We start from the raw sequence: 25,639 nt of genomic DNA on the forward strand, positions 1-25,639 counted from the left end.
CTTTGCTTGAACCTTTTTACGTCCCACCGTATTTGAATATGGATATTTTCTGTCCTGCTTCTCCTTAATGAGCTTGCGTTCCGTTCCTCCTTCACACTACGTTTTTCTCTGATCTTTCCTCTCCCTCTCTCTCTCTCTCTCGCTCGCTCTCTGACAGTTATTTGATGTGGTAAAGATTTTTCTCTCCTCACCTGCGACAGACGTTTAAGATGACTTTAGGTCCGGCTCCTGTTTTCACTCTCTGCTTCTTGTGTCCTACTTTAAGAAAATACTCAAACGACGCAGTAATACACTCACGTTGTCCGTTAGCCGACACCCAGCTAAACACGTATTCCAACACCCGATTGTTGGTTCGGCCTTTAACGCTGTCAGGAATCCAGCAATGGCGAGATCGTAAATCATTATCGTGGGGATGTTTGGCAAGAAACTGTGGTTTGAAAGACAATCTCATTTTCCAGAAACTCGGTCATTAAAAATACAAGTAAATAAATATAATTTTCCATATTTGGAGCAAATGTAACCCTTTTCATTTCACACTTTCAAATTTCCACAATAAACTCGAGATGGTTGAGTTTTAAGTTGTTGGGAGGATAAGCCAGTGAGCAGGAAGGTCACCAAGAATAATGTGCTTATTTTTTTATTTTTTTAAACTGATCACAATATTGTAATTATGTAGATTTGCCTCATTTAATAAAGTCTCTACAGTTTTTTTTTATGAGGGACTTTCTTAATTAATGTCTTTTTTTTTTACTCAAACAGCATTTTTCAGTTTGAACTGATTTTGTTCAATGAATGAATCAACAACGAGCCTTACAAAACAAAAACCACGTTAAATATCAAATGTGTGTGGTTTGACTGTGACAGAAGCATCCTGGCTGCATGTTCATTAAAGTGAACAACAAAGGAATTTCACCAGGCGTCCAGAGAGACGTTCCTCGTTGCACTGCAAATAAATCTAAATGAAATGAAAGACTCGATACGTCCAAAAGTCCCAGCCCATTATTTTGTCTTTTATTTACTAACAACACTGTCGGCTGCCCTTCGGCAGAGCTGGGTGTATGAATAATTGAAGTTGTCCATGTACAATAAGAAGAAGTTCCCGAAGTCTGAGGACACAATTCCCCAAAACCTGTGGATGCATTTAGAAATATAAGCCTGATTATTATTATTTTTTTATCATTGCTTAGTGATGAAAAATCAGGGAGGAAAAAAAAAGAAACCACAGGCCAAAGTAAGAGGAAAGCAGGAGTCAGGAGTCCTGAAAATATAATTAAAGAACTGGATGAACCCATTAGGAGGACGACATTAAGGAAATGAGATGTAGTGAGGATGAGCGAACGCAGCGAGCAGCCGCACGTCCTGCCGGCGGGGATTTACTGAGGCTAATATACCGCTGGAAGCCGCCGCGCTGGATGAACGCCACCGATCATCAACAGTCACGCGGCCCGGACAGGTGAAGGAAAGGCTGACGGTGACCCCGACACCGGAGGCATCTCCTTCTGACCGTGGAGCATTGATTGATACGTCTTTAAATCAGATAATCAATCAGGCTCCGTGTGTCAAAACCCCCGCGTGTGTGTGTGTGTGTGTGTGGGTGTGTGTGGGTGTGTGTGGGTGTGTGTGGGTGTGTGTGGGTGTGTGTGTGTGTGTGTGTGGGTGTGTGTGTGTGTGTGGGTGTGTGTGGGTGTGTGTGTGTTAGCAGCTGAGGTGCTGTGAAGCAGGAAGGAAAACCTGCAGAGCTGCAGCAGCAGGACACCTCTCCTGACCTTTGGCTGTTACTCCCAGGAAGTGTGTGTGCGTGTGTGTGTGTGTGTGTGTGTGTGTGTGTGTGTGTGTGTGTGTGTGTGTGCACGTGTGTGTGTGTGTGTGTGTGTCCACGGGTTGTGTTTCACCAGGATCTCGGGCGTGTGATGGGTGTATTTAGCTTGTGACACATAGACTAGTAAAGTCCTGCAAACTACAAGATGAGGACTTTCTTTTCTCTGACCTCTATGTGGGATTTGTAGTTTTTTTTTTTTTTTGCTCATTGGATTTGTAGTTTTTTTTCCTCTGATTTATTTATTTTTCTTTGGATTTGTAGTTTTTATAGAGCGGATTTGTCTCATTTTCCTCGGAGTTGTAGTGTTTTTCACAGTTTTTTCGACTCAGGAATTGCCGTTTTGTAGTCTCTTCCTTGGATTGTAGTTTTTTTGGGGGGAGATTTGTAGTTGTTTTTCTTGTTGACAGCTGAGCTGATGGGGGAGGAGGCTTTCCCACTGACCCACAGCTCGTAAGTGTCTTCCTTTCTTTCTCACCTTTTTCTCCTCCTCCTTTCATGTTTCACTTCCTCCCCATCCTCCCCTGTACACTAAATAATCTCCACTTCCTCTCCCACCTTTTATCCCTCCTACCAGTCTTTCCATTCATCTTTTGTCCTTTACACTCTTTTTTTTTTTTTTTTTTTTTTGTAGTTCCTTGTCTCTCTCCCTTCCCTCCAGCTCTCCGTTAGCGGGATTGATACGATCGCAGGACATGATACTTGTTGTGTAACAACCTGTTGGCCGACACGAGCCGATGATGGAATGAAGGCGGACGGGCTTTTCCTCCGTCAGGTCGAAAACCTGTTTATTTCACAACAAACGGCAACTTCAGTTCATCAATCCCGTGTTTGACCAGCAGTCACTTTTTAAAAATGTTCTTTTGTCATCTCCCATTTAAAAATTTTCTTTTTAATATATATATATATTTTTCTATCCTTCTCCCATTACTTCCTTTCCTTGAAATATCCTTGAAGTATCCTTGAAATACTTGATCGGCCATATTCACAGAGACGATTTGCTTTGTTCCATGAAACAGAACGAAATAGTTCTGGGTTTATTTATTTATTTATTTATACAATTATTTATTTATACAATTATTTATTTATGCAATTATTTATTTATTATTTATATATTTATTTATGTATTTATTTATTTAATTACACAATTATTAATTTATAAATTATTTATTTATTTATTTATACAATTATTTATTCATGCAATTATTTATTTATTATTTATGTATTTATTTATGTATTTAATTAATTACACAATTATTTATTTATTTATTTATTTATTTATTTATTTATTTTTATTAGTATCATCCCATGTGTTTCACATCATTAACATGTACAGAATGATGTTCAGGTTTACGGATGAGAGAGTGTTCCCTTCACACACTCTCAGGAAGTATTTCTTCCCAGGGGTCCGTCTTTCTAAGTAGACCTCCATTTTGAGTTGTAGTTTCACTGTCAGGTTTTCCAGACAGCCCAGAGTTCTTAGTCTCCACTGATACCAAGGTGGGCGGGTGACGCCTCATCCAATTCACTGCAATCATCGTATGTGCGATCAACAAAAGTACTCTTAGGATATTGTCAATGAGTGTATTAAATTGGCGGCACGGGCGTACCCAGAGACATCCCGTCCTCTCGCGAGATCTACGTCGTACACCTTAGCTTAGCAGAGTGCAAGCAGGGTCCCTCCATCGCCCGGACCCAACAACTCTGTCTGGCCCGAGCCGTGGTCCAGGACCTTTACTCTAGTAAGTAAATGACAATTTCATGATGTTGCTGTTTAATAAAGGCTTTGACAAGATGACTTCCCCCTTATTGCGTCCAAGTTAATAGTGTTGATATCAGGCTAAGGCAAAATGTGGAGATATATATCGTGTATCGTGACACGGCTGAAGGATATCGAGGTATTAATAAAAGGCCGTATCGCCCAGCTCGAGTAGAGAACAAGGTTGAACTGGGTAGAGAACAAAAGTCCCTGATTAGTTTGAACCAGAATTAGTCACCATCACGTGGCTCTTCTTGGTTTGCCGACAAGCAACGAGTTGGGGCAGAACTACTTGAGCAAACATGCTTCATCAGGTTTTGGTATCGTTTCTTGTTGCCTGGCTTCAAAACAAGTTCTTCTCCAACCCGTGTGGTGGATGAAAGTGATCAGTAAACCGTGAACCTCCTCTCACTTCTAATAGCCGAGGTTAGAGGTTTGTGCCTGTACCTTGGTCACGTGACGATAGCCTGACGATATACTATGTCATGTTTTCTATCTGAAACCTTTATTGTAAGGCATCGTTTCGTTTCATCTGCCGGGACGTGGGACTGCAGACCCTGTTCCGTCGTGTCCCTCTGGTCCGTTTCCCCTCCGTTTGCTCTCTCCTCAATCTCCATGGTGTGAAATCCCATTAATCAGCATACTGTAACGCCTCGGACAAAACCGATACTCTTCCTCTCCCTTGCATCGATTCCAAGAGTTTCTTTCTTGTCGGCAAAGCAGCCTGAAACAATAGCACACCCCAGAACAAGAAGACGATCGCACCAAACCACACAAGCGGTCCCGAGAACGGCGATATTGACTCGACTTAATGCAACGATTGTTCTGCTTCGCTCCGGTTTCATTTCACCTCTCCTTTATTTATTATTCACACAATAACAGCCACTTCTCGTTTTCTTTCACTGCTTTATTGGCCTTTATTTATAGAAATCAGCTCACATCCTGTGAACAGTCGGAGGTTTCTGTTCGGTCTGTGAAAAAAACCCAAAAAACGTTTGGGTAGAAGGTCGTCCCTTTGTTCTGGGCCTGGTGTGGCCTTGGAGGGACGTTAAGGAGACGCTTTGACCTTTGACCTATTGGGCAGCAATACGATCTTTTATGATCAAGTTAGTGGAATGTACCAAGTAGGGACATAACACCTGGACGTCATCTACACGACTGTGGAAAGTTTGGCTGCCGGCAGTTGATTCTGGCCACGGCTTACGCAATGGCGGGTTTTTTTTTTCTGGGTACTTTACATCCTTTTGAGTCGTTTCTATTCTCTTGTCATGTTACTTCCTCATGCAACACGGCGCAGAATTCATGTGTAGTCTCTGTTGAGCGCCGTAAATAAAACCTGCATCCACCATCACAGCCACAGATTTATAAGAAGAAAGAAAGACTTCTTCATCAATTCCCCTTTTCAGCAATTATCCATCTTATTTCTACGATGTGGTGAGCTGATGAATCTTTTTTTCTTCTGTCTTGGTTCTCCCAGAGGAATCCAGCAGCAGTTGTCCAGCTACAGGGAGACGGTGATCCGGCAGGCCACGGCGGCGGCGGGCTCGGCCGTCCACCGCGACGATGCCCCCACCTGCGGCATCTGCCACAAGACCAAGTTCGCGGACGGCTGCGGGAACCTCTGCTCGTACTGCCAGACCAAATTCTGCGCCCGCTGCGGGGGGCGAGTGTCCCTGCGCTCCAACACGGTGAAGCCACTTTTAGATTTTTTTATTTCATTTATTCGCTTATTTTTCAGGGACGGTGTTCAAAAAAAAAAAAAAAATGAACCTTCAGGAAAAGATGCTTTGTTACCAGATTAGGGTGAGGGGTTAGGGTTATAATGGTTATAATGGTGGGTTCCCCCGGGTATTACAAATATAACGTTTAGTTAAAATTAGTAACTTTAGCAATAACTATTAAAATGTATCGCCTGGTTTCGTAAAATCCATACAGAATGCTCAGAATCTTATGCAATGTATTTTACAAACAGTACATCGAGCAGGAAAACATTATAAATATAAACTACAGTGAAATTAATAACATTAACATGAGCAATAACCATTCAAATTCATCACCTGGATGCCTAAAATCCATACAGGATACTAAAATACATCATGCAACAACGCAGTAGACTTATTGTTGGACTGTACTAATCAAGAAAAATAAACAAAGTATATGAATATAAATCAATGATGAATTAATAATACAAATATAAACCTTGTATTAACTGTCAGACATCATTTTGGACTTTTTCGACTATTTGGGTACATTTTTTTCCTTCAACTGTAAAAATGTTTGTAAATTAAATTTTTTTTCAAGATACGTTTTCCTCATAGCTAAATGAAATAAAGGTCGATTCATATTCCAGTCGTCACGGCCGAAATATGATGTTCTACAGTTTGGTCTGCTGACGTCACAGCCCAACTTTATTCTCGCTCTTATTAACACGCAAACATTTTCCAAAAACGTCCACTTCCAAAGACCTGATATCATATTTATTTTATTTTTCCATCACTTCCACTCTGATTAAAATGATCAAATATGGAATCATTACCAGTGTTTCAACCCTATATTTAGTGTTTTTTGTTAAATGCTCAGTTAGAATATTAATAAATATTTATTGATGAATCTGACATGGACAGGCCTCACATTACAGAATGCGTGATTATAGTTTGTAATTGCGCCTAAAAGGCATAATTTTGTACTTAAATGACCCAAGAGGGTGGTAAATATTCCATAAGAAGTTTAAAAAAGAAATTTTACATTAAAGTCATTCTCTATTGGATCAGCTTATGTAAGTAACACAAATTTCTTTTCAATGAAACTGGTTATTGAATGGTTGAAATGTTCATGATGATGGCTTTGTGCAAGATAGAAGTTTATTTTAATGAGATCGATAGACAAATATTGTATTCTGTAAAGTTTCCCTGCAGTTTGTGTCCTTGGGGGGGGGGGGGGGGGGGGTTTAAAAATAAATAAAAACAAAGTGAATTCTGTTAAAAAAAAAAAACATTTTGTTCCTCACAAATCTGTAAAATAAATTGTGTGTGTGTGTGTGTGTGTGTGTGTGTGTGTGTGTGTGTGTGTGTGTGTGTGTGTGTGTGTGTGAGAGAGACCCAGGTGAGGGCTGGTAAAGGTTAATTGGGCATTAGAGTGAGCCGTGGACAGAGGGGGTGGTCCCCCACTCTGTCGCAGGCTCCCAGGGGTCCGGAGGTGCCCTATACGCACACAGTGGGGGGTGTGTGTGTGTGTGTGTGTGTGTGTGTGTGTGGGTGTGTGTGTGTGTGTGTGTGTGTGTGTTGATGCTGTTAGGCGAGCCTTCCTCTGTAATAAGTAACGTCCCGTCTTTCCCTCTGCTAGATTGCTGCTGTGGCATTTAGCGAGTGCACACACACACACACACACACACACACACACACACACACACACACACACACACACACACACACACACACACACACACACACACACACACACACACACACACACACACACTCCCTCATTAGGTTGAGGTGTTGTGTTCAGGAACTCCACACTGAGTACAAACCTTAAATCATAAAATAACTGCATGATATGTGAAATGATTTGTCATTTGATTTATGCTGCTTGTCTCCATACAGACAAAATAGAAATGTAATACGTAAATAAACCAACACAAATCTTTCATTTTTGTTGGATTGTGTGATAATTCAGTGACTCTATACTCACAAGTGAAAGGTGCAGCATGTCATATTGAAGTAAAGCCACTTTGATATTCAAGCACAAGACTTTAATGTTTTTCAACATTTCTCTGAAGGAAAGAGTAAAAAAGAGAACATTTAAAGCAGTCTGAAATAGTTTATATTATTTTCCCGCCAATTGGCGTCATGTTAGCAATAATGATTCTCTGTCTGTTGCTGCGTCGTCCTTCCATGTTGTGGCGACAGCGACGCTACCGAACGCTAAAATCTCTGGATCAATGTTATTTACTCATTCTCTCTGTTTCTTCTTTTCATTTCCTGGACTGGGCTGCAGGAGGACAAAGTGGTGAGTTCTTTTCTTTTTACCGCAACTAGTAAGATACTTAGATGCTATTACATTATGCTGAGATACCAAGATGTTATTTGCAGCAATAGTGACTGTGGCAGTAGACAGGATGTCCTAGCATCTCAGACATCTTGAACCCAGCCCACTTGAATTCAGAACGGTGATCACGGTCCGTCAAAGATGGAGGATTTCCTGTTGTCGTTTGGTTGCAGACCGTCTTCAGAGTCAACTCAACATGGGTTATGAGAAAACATACGTACGCATCAGTGTGGTTAAATAACAGATTAAACCTAGATCTCAAATCAGATTCGAGTTTGGGACTCCTGTCTTTCTAAGGTTTCGTACATATGTCGCTCCATCAATAGTAATAACCTCAAGCTGAAAGCAGGAAAAAACCCAAACTAACTTAGCCGCCTGCTTTCTAATCTTGTTTGGAATAGTAACTTCCAGAAAGAGAGCTTAGCTGTCGGTCAAACTGTTAAACTACTTTTGAACAATGACAGACGGTTGTAGAGTCTATGACGTAGTAGAAAGTACATTTCATTGTTTACTCCGCCAATTCTTTGAAGACTGAGCACGATCGCTGGATGATAGATTATCTGAAGACGTAGTTGGACATCAGGAACTCTGGTCCGCTTGAGAAGAGAAAAACACAACGCGATCTGCCACGAGGCCAAAGAGTTGGAGACGATTGTACGACGACTTTTATTGACGTCCACAAATAAAAGTCAAGAAATAGTTGGGAGAAATCGCTCTCACCACGATGACTGAATCAATATGACTCCTACTTCTGGTAGAAACAATGAAAAAAGGCAAACACATCTCGGCGTTGCCAATAACAATGTTCTCTGTACGTTGATCTATTAGCATCATGGTATTTGCGCTACCTGGAGCACACGCCTCGTTTGCCCTATTCAGTTAAAAACTCTACTGGCTTATGTAGCGTACTTCCTGAATGAAGGTACCCTCTACGTCATCCAATTCTCCACAGAACCCCCTTGTGTCATTCCAGAGTTAAACACTGTTGTGCGTCACGGTATCGTCGGAGGAGTGTAGCGAGTGTTGAACAGCTTTCCGGCGCTGCTGCACTTGTGTCAGGTTCAGAACCTCTCCGGGTGCTGGCCGCCGTCCCTCAGAACCGACGCCACGTGGGTACTTTGACGACACTTGGCTGTGCTTGAGCGCAGCGGCTGCCTTTCGTGCGCCGTACAGAGGAGCCTCGCTCCTTCGCCGAGGCTCCGCACAACAATCGGCCGCTCTGAAGAGGAGAGTTTTTTTTGTTGGCAGAGCGGAGGCCTTATGTAGTGCTGGACAGTGCAGCGGCTTTGAATTACCGTTTGACATGGATTCATTTAATTACTTGGGGAATGATTAATCTTTGCTGGCGCCGGGGTCCAAAAGTGCAAAGCGACTCCGCTTGCTTTTTCCACTCCACTCAAACTAAACACTCAGTGTTAATGAATGGCGAGGCTGGATCGGAACGATCTGTTCTTCGCCGGTGTCGTAGAGTCCAGATTGGTACCAGAGCTCTTTGATTGAGAGGTTTTGTCATGAGGCGTTTCAGTTCACTTCCTTCACTTGTATCTCCCTCGATCATGGAGTTTAACCTTCTTCTTCTTTTTTTTTTTTTTTTACCTCTGATGGCCAGAGCTTGTGAATTCATAGGGGAAGTAGTTTCTTTGGCCTCCTGCCCATGGATTTATTACAAAAACAAAACCAATGGACAGAAACATGATTATTCCAAACAGATAGTCAGTTTGCGTCGGTGTCTCATCCTCAAACTGAAATCAGGAAATGGGATTTATAGTGACCTCAAGTGACCACAGCACCAATATAGCTTGGTATTCTCCATCCCACAGTATTTATCAATTGACCAGGGAGCAGATGAAACAAAGCCTCGTACTGTAATTTCTACACTACGGTAACGTGTACTGCTAAAACCGATTACTGGTCTATATGATACAAGGGTCACGTGATCTGTTTACATTCACCGAGAGATCTGAAGAAGTGCGTTACGCTACAGACGACCAGTTGTAGTTTATGGAGACGCCAATCGATGACGTTTTAAACGGCTGGAAGATGTGCGCCGTGTGCCGCGTGCCCGCTCGCGTGTTGTGCTAATGATATCCAGGGCTCATTATCGTCGGCCGTGTCCGAGCCGGAGTACAGAGACGAGAGTGTGTAGTCGTGCCCAGTGTTTCCCGGAGAAACACATTTTTTTTTTTTTGAAGTCTCCATTCGACCTCTTGCCACGGCCTGGAGGAGGGATGGGTTTACCGTTCCTCTCGCATAGAAAAACCTCCCGCTTTCTCTAATTGTAGCGTCCAGGGCTGGATTCATACGCGAGTGGGGGGTGGGGGGGGGGGGATTGGTTGGAGCTTTGATGTGGCTGCTTGTCGGCGCTGGTCTGTGGCTGTTTTTAGACACATTCTGACTCATAATTACCGACAGAGCGGCTTCGTCCGCTGTGGTTTTCACACCAGCAGCTTTTGTTTGCGTTCATCGCCAGGCAAAAATAACAGGAATCCTCTGAACAACACGTTACGGCTCTTCATCGACTCCCCGCCACAATCTTACTCTTTACATCAGATGACACACTTTGAGTCTCCAAAGTCACTTCTTGATAAGCTGACATTAAATCCAAATAAATAAAACTAAGAGATTAATGCATTTACATTACTGCCGTGATGCTGCATGTTTAATATGTGGAGGGAAAACGCAAAAAATTATGCTGAAAAGTCAAAACAAACTGTGAGAAACAGGTGGAGGAAGGTCAAGGAGGCAGAACCTGCTGAAAAAGTGAAAATATCTGAAGCCCCTTAAAAACGGCTAGAAACAGTTCAAATTAAAAACTGCTCAAATTGTTAAAATATGCAAAAACCTGCTCAAAGTGGTTAAAAAGCCCAACAACAGCTAAAACAACCAAAACTGTTAAGAGGTAAAAAGGAAAACGGCAAACGTATCAAAATTTAATTAAATCTTTAAATAATATTAACATCTTTATAAAGTAAAATAAAAATAAAATCGTTAAATAGAATAAAATATTCAATTGAAAATAAAACCATCGACTAAATTATGATTATTTAAATAAAAATGTGAAAAAAATGTCAACAAAAATCAAAGCATTAAACAAAATATTATTTAAAAAAAAAGAAAAAATATTTAAGTAAAAATGAAAAAGAATCAAAATAAAAACAAAATGTATTTAAATACTATTTAAAGAATTTAAAATATAGAATGTAATTAAAAAATATTTAACGTTGAATATTTTATATAAATTCAACAACATGAAGTCAATAAATGCACGAAATTTGAATGTATAAGATGCAAATGTAATTGAATATCCACTAAACAGATAATATGTTACAGATCTTCATCTATTTTAAAGGTTCTAAGCCAACCGCTGCTGTTTGGGTGAATAAAGTGAGCATCATGAAAGCAACGAGCTAAAATCACACCCAGAATGTCTTTTTTTTTTTTTTTTTTTTTTTAAATACGAGGAAAATGATTGTACGCTGTGGATGATATGCGTGTAAATGTATATTCAGGGATCCGAGCCTACGAGGAGTTATGGATCGCTCTGCTTTGTGTCTGAACGATGTGTCATCTGCTGTTAACGCCACAGCGCCTCGTGATTACTATCGACCGCAGAGTCCGTCTCTCATGGACCGCTCGTCAGGGGGCCGTCACACACACACACACACACACACACACACACACACACACACACACACACACACACACACACACACACACACACACACACACACACACACACACACACACACACACACACACACACACAACCATCATCGAGGTTTAAGAAAAGAGAGCAAATACCATTCCACAATGGGACCTTTTCTAAAGATTCAAAAATAAATGGAAAAATAAATAATTATAAAAATCAAGAAATTAATATATATATATATATATGTCCTTCCATGTCATGTATTCACCATCAGATCCCACACAAAAGGTGTCTAAAACTGCTAAAATATCTCCATTGTGTAAAAACAGCCAAAAGCTGAAATGGCAAAAGTGAGTAAAGTGGCTAAAGCAGCAGAAATCCGTAAACCCGTTGAATTAACGCTGCATGAAGCTACGTTAAAAGCTCTTAAGCAGCTAAAACTGCTAAAAATATGTAGAGAGGTGTAAAATGTCTAAAAGTGGTTCAAATAGCTAACTCCACTTGAAATGTAAGAAGTAAACCACAATCATTGATTAGGTTGTAATAAACTACAAATAAGTCACTAAAATGTTTTAAAAGTATTCATAAATTTGACCTAAAATTAGTAATTATTTCATGTTCAGGAGACCAAAAGTTGATGTGTTGCACGATTTCCCATTAATGGACTCCGTCTACTGAAAGTTTGTGTGTTTAAATTTGACAAACTATCAATTTAACACACTTTGCAAAAATATAGGATTTCCGCCTGCCTCTCAAACACTAATGCTACGTTAACAATGTTTAAAAAATATTGCGGAATAAGGAGTAGTAAGGAATATTTACTTTAGCTGTCGTGCATGCACAGCCACAGCGTTTCATATAACTTGCCTTTCCGTCTCCATGGCGACAAGAGTTGTAGAATTTTCAAAAAGTTACACCTTAGAAGATGTTTAAAAAAAAAAAAAAAATGCTTGTGCTTTGGTCTGCTTTAACCGATTTGAAAGGGGGAAATGAAGCTCAACTGGCCCCCCGCAACTTTTATTAGCCAATTTTATCAGCAGGATATTTTCTAATAACTTCACAATTATTAGCTTTTGACAAGTCCCGACACTTTCCTGTTCAGAATGACCTGAACGTACAGCCTCGCTTCTCAAGCATGTATTGTACTGTGTGTGTGTGTGTGTGTGTGTGTGTGTGTGTGTGTGTGTGTGTGTGTGTGTGTTGTTGTTGCTGATCTAGTACCTCATTAGCTGCTGTGGACACTAATCTCCTTTGTGGCAGTCTTTCATCCTTAACGCAGGATTTATAGACGCCCTCGGTTTGCGGCTCTCACCTCGCGTGCTGCCGGCGCCATACGTCAAGCTGTCATTGGTCGGCGCCGCTTCCTGGTCCCGCCCCCTCCCCTCCCCCTCCCCACCTCTTCCTTTCAGATGACGGCGGTATTTCTCTCACCTGATAGCAGTGGCGGCTAACGCCATTATCTCGCGTTTTTTTTAGTGAAAACATTCAGAAATTTGTGCTTTCGGTTGGTTTAATTTGATCACATTTGAGTGTTTTGCAGGCATTGATCTTACCCTTTCTTTTCTTCTTTTGTTAACATTATTAATCTCTAAAGCGACGGTCTGAAGACTTTCCCCCTCGACACAACAGAAGCTCGCCCGACGCGTCGCTTCACACACAAGTGACGGTGGCGATGATGCACTCGTGCGGACAGGAACAGACACATTATGCGCAGATGGACACGCACAATCACACGCAGATGCAGCGGGATGCAAAAACAAACACGCACGCACACACACACACACAGAGACACACACACACTGGGGTTTGGTGTCCTAGTTTCCATCTGTGGAGATGCTATTCGCTCTCTCTCGGGTGTGTGTGGGGGGGGGTTGCGGTGGTCTCTCCGTGGTCATGTGATACGCTGCTGCTTTTGTTGCAAGAAAAGAAACAGGAATCTGCGTCTGCTCGTGAGCATTTGTTTGGTAACATGCGTCCTGCAGTGTGTGTGTGTGTGTGTGTGTGTGTGTGTGTGTGTTTTCCTCTCTTCCGCGCGGCTCGTTTTACCATCAGAGTGTGATCTAATACAGGGATTATTACAGGATTAAATGAGCCTCTCATGAAATAACGGCCCCGTATTTCCACCAGCGCTCACACGGTGTCTCACCGGGCCGTAACGTAACGGCAACCGGGTCCAGAAACAACCACAGAGACGAATCGACAGGAAAACCACCAAACGTCAGCTGGTAGAAAATAGCAAAAAGAGTTATTTGTCACTTTTATCATACATCCATTATAAAAGCGGTCCAAAGAATGGAGCCAGTTCGTGTTTTCCGACCAGTGTTACTTTCAAAGGCTCTCCTGGAGTTCGTGTCTCGACTGGATCCGGGGTCTGACTTCAGACAGGTGGTCACAATGTTCTGGCCCGACCGACTAGCGTCTCTGAGCGCAATCCTCACGGAGACCACGCCGGCTGACGCGACCGCCTCGGCGTCCTCTGCTCCCGCGGACACCATGGCGCAGGTGTACCGAGTTTCGCATGTCAAGTTCCCATCCATTAATTTGTTGCTCTACTGATGCAAAAGGCTCACGATCGATACTCGAAGAACGACGTCGTGATGCACAGAAATGTTCCTTGTCATTGAGCCTTTGAGCGCTTGTAGATGTAAATGTCCTTGGACCTTATTATTCCAAGCAGGAGAGCAGACAATGTAGATTTAATTAAAAAAAAATAAAAAACCTTCTACGTTTGAGCTTCAACAACTTAACTTGTTGGTTAATATTTGGTTGAATGCAGGGTTTTTAACCTTTTGTCTTGTTTTTAACTATTTCATCTACAGAAGAACGTCACAAGGACGTAACGTCATTCTATAAATGACTTCAGGGTTGTGAAGCAGTATTGTCCTTGCTGCTTGTGAACGTACAGTCTTACTGTATTCAAACCGTCTTAGTATTTTTTATTCATTTATTTATTTTTTCTGTCAGCATTGAATGAAATGACTGCGTAACATGACAGGTGTTGCTTCCCGTGCCTTAACCCGCAAAAGGAACCATTACGCAACGCTCCGGTTCGCCTCGAAAATCTGCAGGGCTCGTTCGCACCTCTTAAGTTTGTTGTCGTCTTTTCGCGGTCCACCTTTTCCCCCCGTGTTTTCATTCAGGAATCCCGTCAGCAGCCAGCCACAGCAGGCTTTGCTTTCAGCAAACAAACAAACAAACAAACAAAAAAACCTTGAATCGACCTCGTAAGCACGGCGTGCACCGATCGAAGCGGCGGGGCTCGTCAGTGAGCATGGAGGGATAGATCTACAAATCACAGCTCGGATTTGCAGAGCCCTGCATTTCAATCCTAGACTGACTCGAACCTCCCTACTTTTTTTGTCTTGCTCTCGACGCCCCCCCCCCCCCCCCCCCCCCCCCCCACGCAGCCACATAAGTGAAACGTTGGCAGGGGATCGTACCCGTCAGGAGGCAGCGGACTGGCTCTGTGCCTCGGTTCGCCACAAACATTTCAAGGTTAAGACGGTTGTAAAATCCACTTTACAAAGCTCATTAATCCTAAGAGGTGTTTCCCCAAAGCACCAGCACTCAGGGGTTTTTCAGCCCCCCCCCTCCCCTTTGCTCTCATAGATTTTTTTGTCTTTTAACGTCACCTTGTCGCATGCGAAAGGCTTGATTCGGAAATGGCACGATAAGTTGCAATGAAGAAAATTGGTAAAACCGACATATAAAAGTTAAGTTCATTAATTAAATAGGATTTTTTTTTTTTATTTGTGATTTTTATGGCTACTCTTCCCGGCAAATATGGATACCAGCACTCTTAATAGCAGTTAAGAAACGTTCACCTCTGCGCACATAGATTTAAAAATGAAAAATAGGAGAAAGAAGAAAAAAAAAATAAAGAAAGGTCGGAGTTACCTGATGCACATGAAGGCATCAGCCATGTATCTGTAGCATGAAGCTTGTGAACCCCGGCGTCATTGCTTAAGTTCAAAGTGTGTGATGAAAGTAGCGGCTTAAAGTCTGGAAATGAGTAAAAAAAAGTAGTTGATGAGTATCAGTTTATTCTTGGAACAGATGTAAATTATGCAAAAATGTAATCGGGGGGGTGGGGGGAGTTCAGTTAATGCACTTAAAGTTAAAGTTGTTGGTGAAACGGTTGGTGTTCTCCGGGCTGCTCTTTCACAAAGTACCATCACATGAACCTGCTACATTTTTGCAGAAATATATATATATATATATATAAAAACATTTGAGCGTCTTGAATATCACTGACATATCAGGACTTTTTACAGATTTTGAGACTGACCATTTCTGTGTTCTTACTCTGCTGCCCTCAACGGAGAATTAAATGGAGAATCTTCCTGCAATGTTTTGTTTGTTGTTTTTTTTTTCTTTAGTTTTTTTTTTTTAAGAAGGTGGGGAAGTTTGTGTGCGAGGCCTCGGCACGCCTGTAGCTGCGAGTCCACCGGCACTGCGGTGCGGATCTGGCAGCCGTCCACCTCGTCGGTCTGGCTGCAGAAAATCACAGATTGGTGGATGTTTTCACCGAAGCTATAATGTCCCACATGAGGCAGAGTGTGTGTGTGTGTGTGCGTGCGTGCGTGCGTGCGTGCGTGCGTGCGTGCGTGTGTGTGCGTGTGTGCATTTTCCCTCTCTCCCTGGTGGTGCTGGGGTGTTTGGCAGGATAAATATAGCTGCGTTGGTGTAAAGCTGTTTTCTCCTCGGCTTTTGTAGCTTTAATCAAAAGCAATCTGGAGGAGGGAGGAATGGAAGGGAAAAGTGGGGGAGAGGGTAGAGAGAGAGAGAGAGAGAGAGAGAGAGAGAAGGTGGGGGTGTGGGGGGGGGGGGTTGCAATGCCTGAGTGTTTTATTCTAGCTCTCTTTAAAGAGTCATTGGGGAGTGTTCAGGAGTAATGAGAACCCTGGTGGCTAGAGGAGAGGGACCAACCCCCCCCCCTCCTCCTCCTCCTCCTCTTCCTCTTCCTCCATCCCCTCACTGTCTCTTTATTTCCCGCCCAACCAACCTCACTTCCTCCGTCATCAGCCTCTTCCTCCTTCTGGCTCAGGATGCAGAACCACGTTCACGCCGCGCTCATTCAGTCCCGCGATCCTCAGGAACCAGGTTTTAGGAACCGTCCTCCTCATTGCAGCCGATGAAACTAGACTATTTAAGCCACAGGTGTTCAAATCAAATGTTCAGAGGTCCAGTTTGGCAACATTTCTTGAAACAAAAGTCCAGAAGATCAGAACGTCTAACCATTTAAGCGTGATATATTTTCTCATGTAGTCCAAAAACATGCATTTGAGGTTCATTATGTGTGTGAATGTGAGTGTGTGTGTTCATTTGTCTCTGTGTGTTTTGTCCTGCGATGGACTGGAGACCTGTCCAGGGTCTATCCCGCCCTCACCCGCCCCTCAGCCTTGTAGTTTCATCAACATCTGCATGTGATCAACAGCTGGCTGTCAAATCAAGTGAATCCGACGCAATTCAAAAACATTTTGACAATATTTATCGTCATGTAACATCTGAAAATATATATATATATATGTATGACTGCTGATATAACGTTCTGTCGTTTACTAAATAAAGGTCAGGCTCATTTTCAAAACGAGAGAAATTAAATCGGTTGTAAAAACTGTGGGAAAACGTTTATATTTTGTCTCATAATGCTGTTTTACATTGACCCTTTTAATTACGTTTCTGAACAAATGAGACTTCCAGGTTTCGTGCTGCCAGTGGGAAGAATGAACAGAATTGACTTTCCACTTTCCACATTAAATCCTCTTTTGTCACTTCTTTCTCTGGAGAGCAGCACCTAAAAAAAAAAAAATGTTGCACTATATGTTGTATATATGTATAATGTGTGTATTAAGGGCTGTTTGGTGGCTTTATCACAATCTATATATTGGATTTTAAGAGCTGCTGAAGTACTTTGTACGAAGTGCTTCCTCAGTCCTCTGTAGCGCCGACTAGTGGTCCCTGGAACCGTCTGGTAAGGGGGCGGGGGCGGATGTTTTACTATTTTGGTGATCAGTCGGACACATTCCTCGTCGAGACGGCGCTAAATGACGCTCAACCAGAAACACAACCACAAGTGTAATTTGAGAATAGGTATCGTATCGTCAAATATTGGAAAGCAAATCCGATTTCTGCAGCTTGCGTTGCGTCTGCAATAAAAAAAAAAAAAATGGTTTGGGCTCTCAGCTGTGGTGTGTGAACACAGCCAATGTATAGTTAGCGTGCATATGTGTGATGGGACAAATAGGAAAAAAGACGATGGGAGATCGTCTTGGCCGTGAGCTGTGTATCTTTTCGCTTTCCAGTTGGCGTTGCGGTCTACAATTGGAGGCCAAAAGCAGCCTCCCGTGCGTGCCAAGCTGCCACCCTGGTACAACTGCCATGATGTTGATCTTAAAAAGCTCCAATCGAAACCTTTTTTTTTTTTTTTTTTTTTTTTAAACTTGGGACGACTCGCTGGCATCGGTGCCGCTCTTCAGAAAGCTCATTGTTCCGTCACCTGTTCGACAGTCGCCACGATTGAAGCCGGGGCTCAGAAGAATTGGCTGGCTGAGAAGAAGAACAGCCCGTTCCTGTCAAACACTGTGTGGTTACGCTCATGGAAGGAACCGTCGAGTCCACTCCTCTGTGGACGTTCTGGAAGTGTACGATGAAACAGTTGGTGCAGAACATTTTACTGTGACGGCTCGCCGGTGGTGGTCGGAGGCGGTCTGATTTGTATATTCCAGACTAAACCCCACCTTCCTTCCAAAGAGAGCTACCTATTAGCACCAAGCTAACACTATCTGGTGATATATTTCTAGAACAGACCCCGGGTCTTACCCTGATGCAACCGATGGTTCTCAACATTCAACCAGATTAAGCCAGTGATCGTGATTGGTAGTTTGAGGAGAAAAATGCAGAGGTCGGTAGATGGACTATGAGCTTTCTCATGACGTCTGGTTCGGGCAGCACCTGTCCTGACTGGATTTGACCGGCATACTTCTCGTAATCGGCATTCCGCCACCGTTCATGAGCCATTCATAGGTTCCAAGAACCTCTACGTCCCATCAGAAAGACTGAAGACACAGAGTTTGAAATGATCTCAGAAGAAGATGGAAGAAGTACTCTCTCATTGCACACGTTTCCCCAATTCTAGAGTCATGTATTCAAATGGTGAATGCCACCGTTCTTCTTCTGGGGTGCCCCAAAGGATGGACCAGACCCTTTTAAAAAGCAGAGCTCAGTCTTGCAGATGTAAAATTTAAGTTCCTTTAAAGTTGGAACACAGTTTAGACCAAAATCCCGGAATTGGTGTGTCTGATGGAGGAATTCCTGGTGTTGTTTTGTCTTTATATTTAGAGTTTTTAAAATTCCCAACATATATAGTCATCTTTAACAGCTTGTGTCTGGGTCTTCCACCTCCAGTGAGAAACCTGAGAAGAAGTGGTCACACGATCATGACTTGTAACTCTTCTTTTCTCAGGTGATCTGGGTGTGCAATAACTGTCGGAAGCAGCAGGAGATCCTGACCAAGCCGGGCGACTGGTTCACCGATCCGCCCGGAAAGACTCTCGGCTCGGCCGTCAGCGAGCCGTCTGTGTGCCAAACCCTCGGGGACAAGAAGCTGCGATCTCGATCCCAGGTGCCCTCGGGCTCCACCGCTACAATCCAAGACCCCAGCCGGCCGGGGGCGCCCGGGAACACGCCTGGGACCGACGCTCGGTCACTTAGCGAACCACCACGAGACACGTAAGAGGAAGCACATGCTCTATATCCTCCAATGTTTCTGTGTTTTATAGATGGGGAAATGTTTGATGTATTAACGAGAACTAATGACCAAACTTGGAAGTCTTGTCGCTATAGCAACTCGACCCATGACATTCAGATTGTGGGACGCAAGCTCCCCTCTAGTGGTCAGGTGCAAAAGTCATTATAAATGTAAAAAATTACAACGAAAACATATAAAACATTTGAAATTCATGTTCAAAATAGGTATATAGGTAATAAGTCCATAGCTGACAGGGTCTGCCTTGGCTAATGTATGGTCAGGCAGCCATATTGGTTGTATTGCAGAGCTCCGTATTTCCTCAGGTGGTACAAACTGAAAAGTCTGCGAACCACTGACGAACCGATCCAGAGAGGCTAACCCCGTGAAAGACACGAGTCGGCAGAGCAGTAAAAAAACCTTGTGTCCTTCCGCAGGAGGAACGGGCGAGGAGGGGGAGGAGCCGGTCGGGGGGAGCGACGGCCTGGCCAGCCCAGACTGCAGACCCAGGTCTCCATGGACCGGGACCTCCGGGGGGAGTCCAAGGAACGCAGGGAGAGCCGACGGCTCACGAAAGGACGCTCTCTGGAGCACGATCCGGTGGGGGGCGGGGTCAGGCGGACAGAGGAGGGCGGGTACCCCCTCCGACAGGCGGGGCCGGGCCCTCCCGGGGGCAGGGGCCAGCCACTGCCCGTGCAAGGGAGGGGCCCCGGGGGCGGGGAGGTCGGGGACGGTACTCGACCCGGGCAGAGGACGGCGGGCGGGGTAGGCGGGCCACACGAACTTTTGCAGCAGGCTCCTCCCCCTGAACTCAGAGAGCCCCTCGACTCAGGCTCGGCCCCGGGGCCCAACCACGGGCCCGGGGTGAGACGGACCAAACGGGAGAAGGCGGAGAGCATGCTGCGCAACGACTCGCTGAGCTCCGACCAGTCGGAGTCTCTGCGGCCGCCGCCGCCGCGGCCCTACAAGTCGAAGCGGGGGCTGGGGGCCGGGGGCAAGAGGCAGACCAGCGTGAGCAGCTCGGAGGAGGAGGGCGGCACCACGCCCGAGTACAGCAGCTGTGAAGACGCGGAGATCGAGAGCGTCAGCGAGAGAGGTGAGGGTGTGCCAGCCTTCTGTCTGACGGGGCCAGTGAATGGAACCAAGATGAGCACCGACGGGCCCCCCCACCACATTTAGAAAACCCGGCCTCGGCGTGTTCGGCGCAAACTGTCAGTCCCACGTCAAGGACGACCACAGAATGAACTCGCGTGTTTACGCTTCTCGAGGCGACAGTCGGCATACCGTGATTCATGAACCGCTTCTGCACGGCGCATCAGCCGACTGTCAAAGCTACACGCCAACGAGTGTGTGTGTGTGTGTGTGTCGGGGCAGTTTGACCCCGGTTGATCCGGGTTGGGCCTCTCATAGCGGGCAATGTCCCGGAGACTGTTCCCACGGTAACCATCTTACGTCCGCGTCGCGTTGCGTCACTTCCAAGGCAACCAAGAGTGAACTTTTTTTTTCCCATTTGCACAGTTCAACCAAATTTTTTTTAAACTTTTTTTGACTCTAATCTGGACTTCTTAAAGAGTTTCTTGTCAACGTTTCGACATTTCAGCGACCTGTATGTCGAAAAGTTTGAAAATAGCTGAAAATCCGGTGGAATATTTACATAATTTGTATGTGTCCACCTTGTTTTTATAAAAACCTCTTGGCGATCGGAACGATTCAGTATCCGAAGCTTAAAAGCGGGTAAAAACGTACAGAAGTCGTCGATCAGAAGGAAACCAACAGCTATTATCAGACGTTACACGAGCTTTATTTTTGACGGTAATACATGTCGGCCCACTGCGAGTGCCGGGCTGGAACCGTAGAGACGCCCGGGCGGAGAGGGTCTTTGCCCAGGTATCCCTGTGGTTTCCCTGCGGTTCCGCCCGGTCCCAGCACCTCGGATCTTCGTCTCTCTGACGGAGTAGAAGCAGAAGAGCAGGCCGGGGCCGGGGGAAGTGGGGGAGCCGGCGTTAACGTTACGCAACATCACTATAAGTTGTCACTGCTCGTTAGCCTCATGGCATCCTGGCTCGTAGGAACGCTTGGCTCTGTTTTACTTCCTGTCATAACAGAGACCACCCCCCTGCCCCCTCCCCCCCCCTCCCATCGCCTCGACCCATGTGTGTGGAAACCCCCCCCCCGGTAGGCTTCAGATTGAAACAGGACGAGGTCAAAACTCCAGAAATGATCCGAGAGAAAAACCAGTAAGGAATGAAAAAAACAGTCTATCGTCATGGCGATCGGGTGTGAATTGATTAATTGTGACTAGTCAATTACAAATATGACTGTAATTAATCGTGATTAATCGCGTGGTTTGTGAACTCATAATTAACACACCAAATCAACAATTTATTGCACACATTTTTTTTATTTTGAATCTTTTAACTGGAATGTGTATTTTAATTGTAAACTGTAGATACATAGAATAGAATAGAATAGAATATTAATCCCAGAGAGAAATTCCTTAAGATCTAATAGAAAGTATCAGTGGACCAGTTTCAATGTTATGTGATGTGACAAACAATATAATTTCCTTTATTTTTACAAACTTTGAACTTAACATGAGTGTATAACTCAAGTATATCAAACTTTTTTTAATTTTAAATTTTTTTTCAATGGAGTCACATATATTCCAGATTTTGTTTTAATTTTGTATATATCTCAAAAAGGACAAGTAAGCAACAAAGAAATGTGACATTGAATTTGCCAATTTCACTTATTTATAAAACTTTTTCTTTTTCCTTTTCTGCAGCCTCGCACTTCAGCGTTGATGCTCTTAAACAAAAAAAAATCAACAGAAGTCGCTAGTATATACAAGTATATTCAAAATAAGGTACCGTCGCATCATTGAGCTCTCAGCTTGGTTTTTATTAATTCGATCTGAGGTAAATGAATTAAAAAAAAAAACACCAGGAAATTTTTAATTAAAATGAGGTTTATGGCTTTTTTTTTGTGTATTTGTTTGGCCACAAAAGTTCATTTTGCAGACTGGATTTGGCCCTCAGGCTGTGTTTGCTTGTTTAGTTTTGCTTGTTTAGTTTTGGTCGTGGGTCACAGTGTTTTATTGGGATTTAGTGATCGACAAGGTTGTTTTTTTTTGTCTGTCCATCGATGGGTGTGTGTGTGTGTGTGTGTGTGTGTGTGTTCTCACCATCTCTCTCCTCTTCCAGGAGACTGGGAGTGTTACCCACATGATCCCACCGTGTGGCATGTAAGTCCTGTTTAATTCCATATTTTGCCTATTTTAAAGGCTTTACAGGTTTATTGAAGCGACATTTCATTGTAATTAAGAGGTCTCTATTAACTTTTCTTGTATTATCTTGTATCGCATGTAGTTTTCCTACTTGATTTCCTCAACACATTTAAAAACGATTATTACAACAACTTCCACATTACATCCTCTTCACGTTCGTTAATGATTGTGGAAGTGCAGATGGTCGAGAAACGGATGCAAGCAATATGACTTTATATCAAAAGTTGCGCTTTCTGCAATCAAATGACTAGAAATCAACATCATTAAATGGATTTCGCTTATATAGTGCTTTTTTTTTAACAGCCTGAGCCCCGAAGCTTTATTAGTAATGTTTTGACTCCGTTTTCTGTGTCGACGGGGAAACACAACTTTTCGAAAATGCTCTGTGTGTAGATGGAGGAAATGTTGTTTCTGCACGTGTGTGTCATGACTCCCTAGTCCATATTGTCCTGGGACTTGGTAGATTTATGGGTGAGATTCACTGCTATTATTTATTATTGTTTATAGGGAGTTGATATCTGTGTCTATGGTTTTAGCAGAAAAACATACAACAGCACCCACTGGTGGCATAATATGAAAATTAAGTTTTTTCAGTGGAAGTGGGCATTGTTTTCAAAACGCTGCTGCGTGAACCTGAAACGTTTCTGAAAAGAAAACGCAAAATGAAAAAAAAAAAAAAAAAAGGAAAACAGGGCCTGAGGTTTCCTGGTTCACTTTAGACCAATTAAAATCTCTCGTGGTCCAGCAGGTGAAAGAAATGACTTTATGATCATTTAACAGGATATTCTGAGGAAACTCAAAAGTTACGGAAACTTCTTGGTCGTCCGTATGTCCGGACTCGACGTTTAAACTTTCACCCTGACTTCTGGAACTTGAATTTGATTTAAAAAAAAGAAGAAAAAAAAAGGACAAAGAGCAAGTCTCTGATTTCACCGTTTTGAATTAAATGACAAAAAAAAAAATGTCTTTCTAGAATGGCCGAGGGGCTGCAGGGTTTTTTTGGACGGTTGCTTTTAGTTGCTTAGGTTCTCTCTTGTGTTTGAACCTGCCGTGACTCCAGTCCCGGTGTGATTGTGTGTGTGAAAGCGCCATCTCCTGGCTCACATGGAAAACTACAGAACAAGTCATTTATTGAGGTCCAATCAGAAAAACAAAACAAAAAACAAAACACCACTCCAAGGTTACAGGAACATTTTTTTTATTTTTTTCCCCCAGTGGTCTAATCAGATTTAACATGTCTTCTTCCATTGTTTTGAAAAAATGGAACGATCTGATTAAAACCTCTTCATCCGGAGAAATGTCAAAAAATTCTTCCATTTTCAAATTTTTTTGGGCACTCTTTGCACCGTGACTCCAAAAGTTACTGGATCTAAAGACGTTTCAATTCCTGAGTTTTCCACCAAGACAACTTTCACAAACTCTCCGGGGACTTGCATCATGTCAGAGCGCCCACATTCCTCCACGTCAGACCGTCACTTCACCGTCACTTCACCGTCGACCTCTGTTTTAACGCCTATTTTCTAAAATAAGTGTACGATTGTAATTGTTGCGCTAATTCTAAAGTGACCCCCCCCCTCCCCCTTCCAAGCATCCCGTCACCTGGCAGCCGTCCAAGGAAGGAGACCACCTGATTGGACGGATCACTCTGAGCAAGAGGAGCGCCACCATGCCAAAAGAAGCCGGGGCTCTGCTGGGTTTGAAGGTCCGATTCTCCCGCAGAGAATCTGCAGTAATGTTGAGTTTACGGCCGGCCATTCACCCTCCCCCCCCCCCCCCCCCCCCCCCCTTTCGTCCGTCAGGTGGTGGGAGGCCGGATAACGGAGTCGGGCAGATTAGGTGCCTTCATCACTAAAGTCAAGAAAGGAAGCCTGGCGGACATCGTGGGACATCTCCGAGCAGGTGAACCCTCACAATCAGTACATCGAGGGGTTATTCCTTATTGACTTTAGGTTTTTACATTATTGTCCTTTATTGCATCATTGGTTTTTTTTGCACGTGCCCCCGAGACGAGTCTCAGACCGCAGGTCGGGAACCACCGCCGGTTTCTCCCGATTTGCAGACGAAACGTGTAATAAAGAGGCAGAAGCTGTAGACGCTGTGAGCGGCGCCACACCAAGGATCGTTGGCCGACGGTTCAAAACTACTGAAACGGTTCATTTGCGACAACTAGACTTTATAGCAAAAACATGCACACGCCGTCAGCTGAAACATTAGTGTTTGTCGCTAACCGTATCGTCGTTACGATTCCCGACAACGTTGAGACGTGAGTGAGATTTATTTACGTTCATAAAAAGTTCATAATGACTGTAAAAACAGATTATTTTGCCTTTATTTGTCAATGATTGAGACAAAGACGCGTATCGGATTTCTTTTTTTTTTTTTTTTTTCAAAAGATCTTTCGGTAAAAAGTTATTAAATTGTCAAAAAATACAATTTTAACCAAGCGTCCATGTAAGACGAGTGAAATAGTCACGCGACATACTAATAAAAGGTTGAATTTTTGATCACTCTGTCAGTGCATTCTGTTTTTGATTAGCCTGGAGCTAACTTTAGCGAGAGAAACACGAATCGCCGCTCGGATGAAACCAGTTGAAACTCTTCCGATCGGCATTAGCGAGCGTGCTAACGGCGGCGCGGCGTGTCTCCAGGGGACGAGGTGCTGCAGTGGAACGGGAAGCTGTTGCCAGGGGCAACCATGAAGGAGGTCTACAACATCGTCCTGGAGTCCCAGGCCGAGCCTCAGGTGGAGCTGGTGGTCTCCAGGCCCATCGGGTAAGTCGGGGGAGGGCCGCGCTGTTAGCGCTGCGGCTAACTGAAGCGTGACGCAGGAGATTCTGGCCGCGGTTGAAGAACAAGCAGATTTGACTAAGTCTTCTCCACGTGTCCCCTTTAAAAAAAAAAAAAAAAAAAAAATTGAATAAAAAAGCACTCTGGTTTATTTTATGATCGGGCAAATTTAAGAGTCCTATAAAAGTCCTCCTATTTGGACGTCACCTTCAAATAGGATTGCACTTCAAGGAATCGTATTAATTTTGATAAATTTAGCGCTATAATAAAATGTAAAATCTTATTAAATTTACTAGAAACACACACGTCCATTTATTCTGAACGAATAAATAACCAGTCAAATGCAGAATATAATCTATAGCTCACTACAACTCTTTGTTTTTGTGCAAATAGGTACAATTTCATTCAAATTTAGTTTGATAACTTCATTAAAATAAAAAGCCAAATGAGTAGAATTTTAACATTGTGTTGTTTTTAATCATTCCCCCCTATGTTTAATATGTATAACAATAGAATGTCATGTTTCTTTTAACGATTTACTTCCAATC

General features: G+C 43.4%; 1 protein-coding gene across 1 annotated transcript in view; it reads left to right on the plus strand.

The window, feature by feature from the left end:
* rims1a (regulating synaptic membrane exocytosis 1a) overlaps nucleotides 1-25,639 on the plus strand; it is a gene marked incomplete at both ends in the record, with an annotated part of 67,443 nt that overhangs the window by 13,778 nt on the left and 28,026 nt on the right. Inside the window, 8 exons of the mRNA XM_080507484.1 lie at nucleotides 5,053-5,263; nucleotides 7,572-7,583; nucleotides 18,737-19,002; nucleotides 19,456-20,114; nucleotides 22,222-22,262; nucleotides 23,893-24,006; nucleotides 24,104-24,203; nucleotides 24,953-25,076. Coding sequence (XP_080363610.1) covers nucleotides 5,053-5,263; nucleotides 7,572-7,583; nucleotides 18,737-19,002; nucleotides 19,456-20,114; nucleotides 22,222-22,262; nucleotides 23,893-24,006; nucleotides 24,104-24,203; nucleotides 24,953-25,076 — 1,527 coding nt within the window. The remainder of the gene's footprint in view (nucleotides 1-5,052; nucleotides 5,264-7,571; nucleotides 7,584-18,736; nucleotides 19,003-19,455; nucleotides 20,115-22,221; nucleotides 22,263-23,892; nucleotides 24,007-24,103; nucleotides 24,204-24,952; nucleotides 25,077-25,639) is intronic.

The sequence above is a fragment of the Blennius ocellaris genome (assembly GCF_963422515.1).
Source record: "Blennius ocellaris genome assembly, chromosome: 13".
In the NCBI taxonomy this organism is placed as follows: Eukaryota; Metazoa; Chordata; class Actinopteri; order Blenniiformes; family Blenniidae; genus Blennius; species Blennius ocellaris.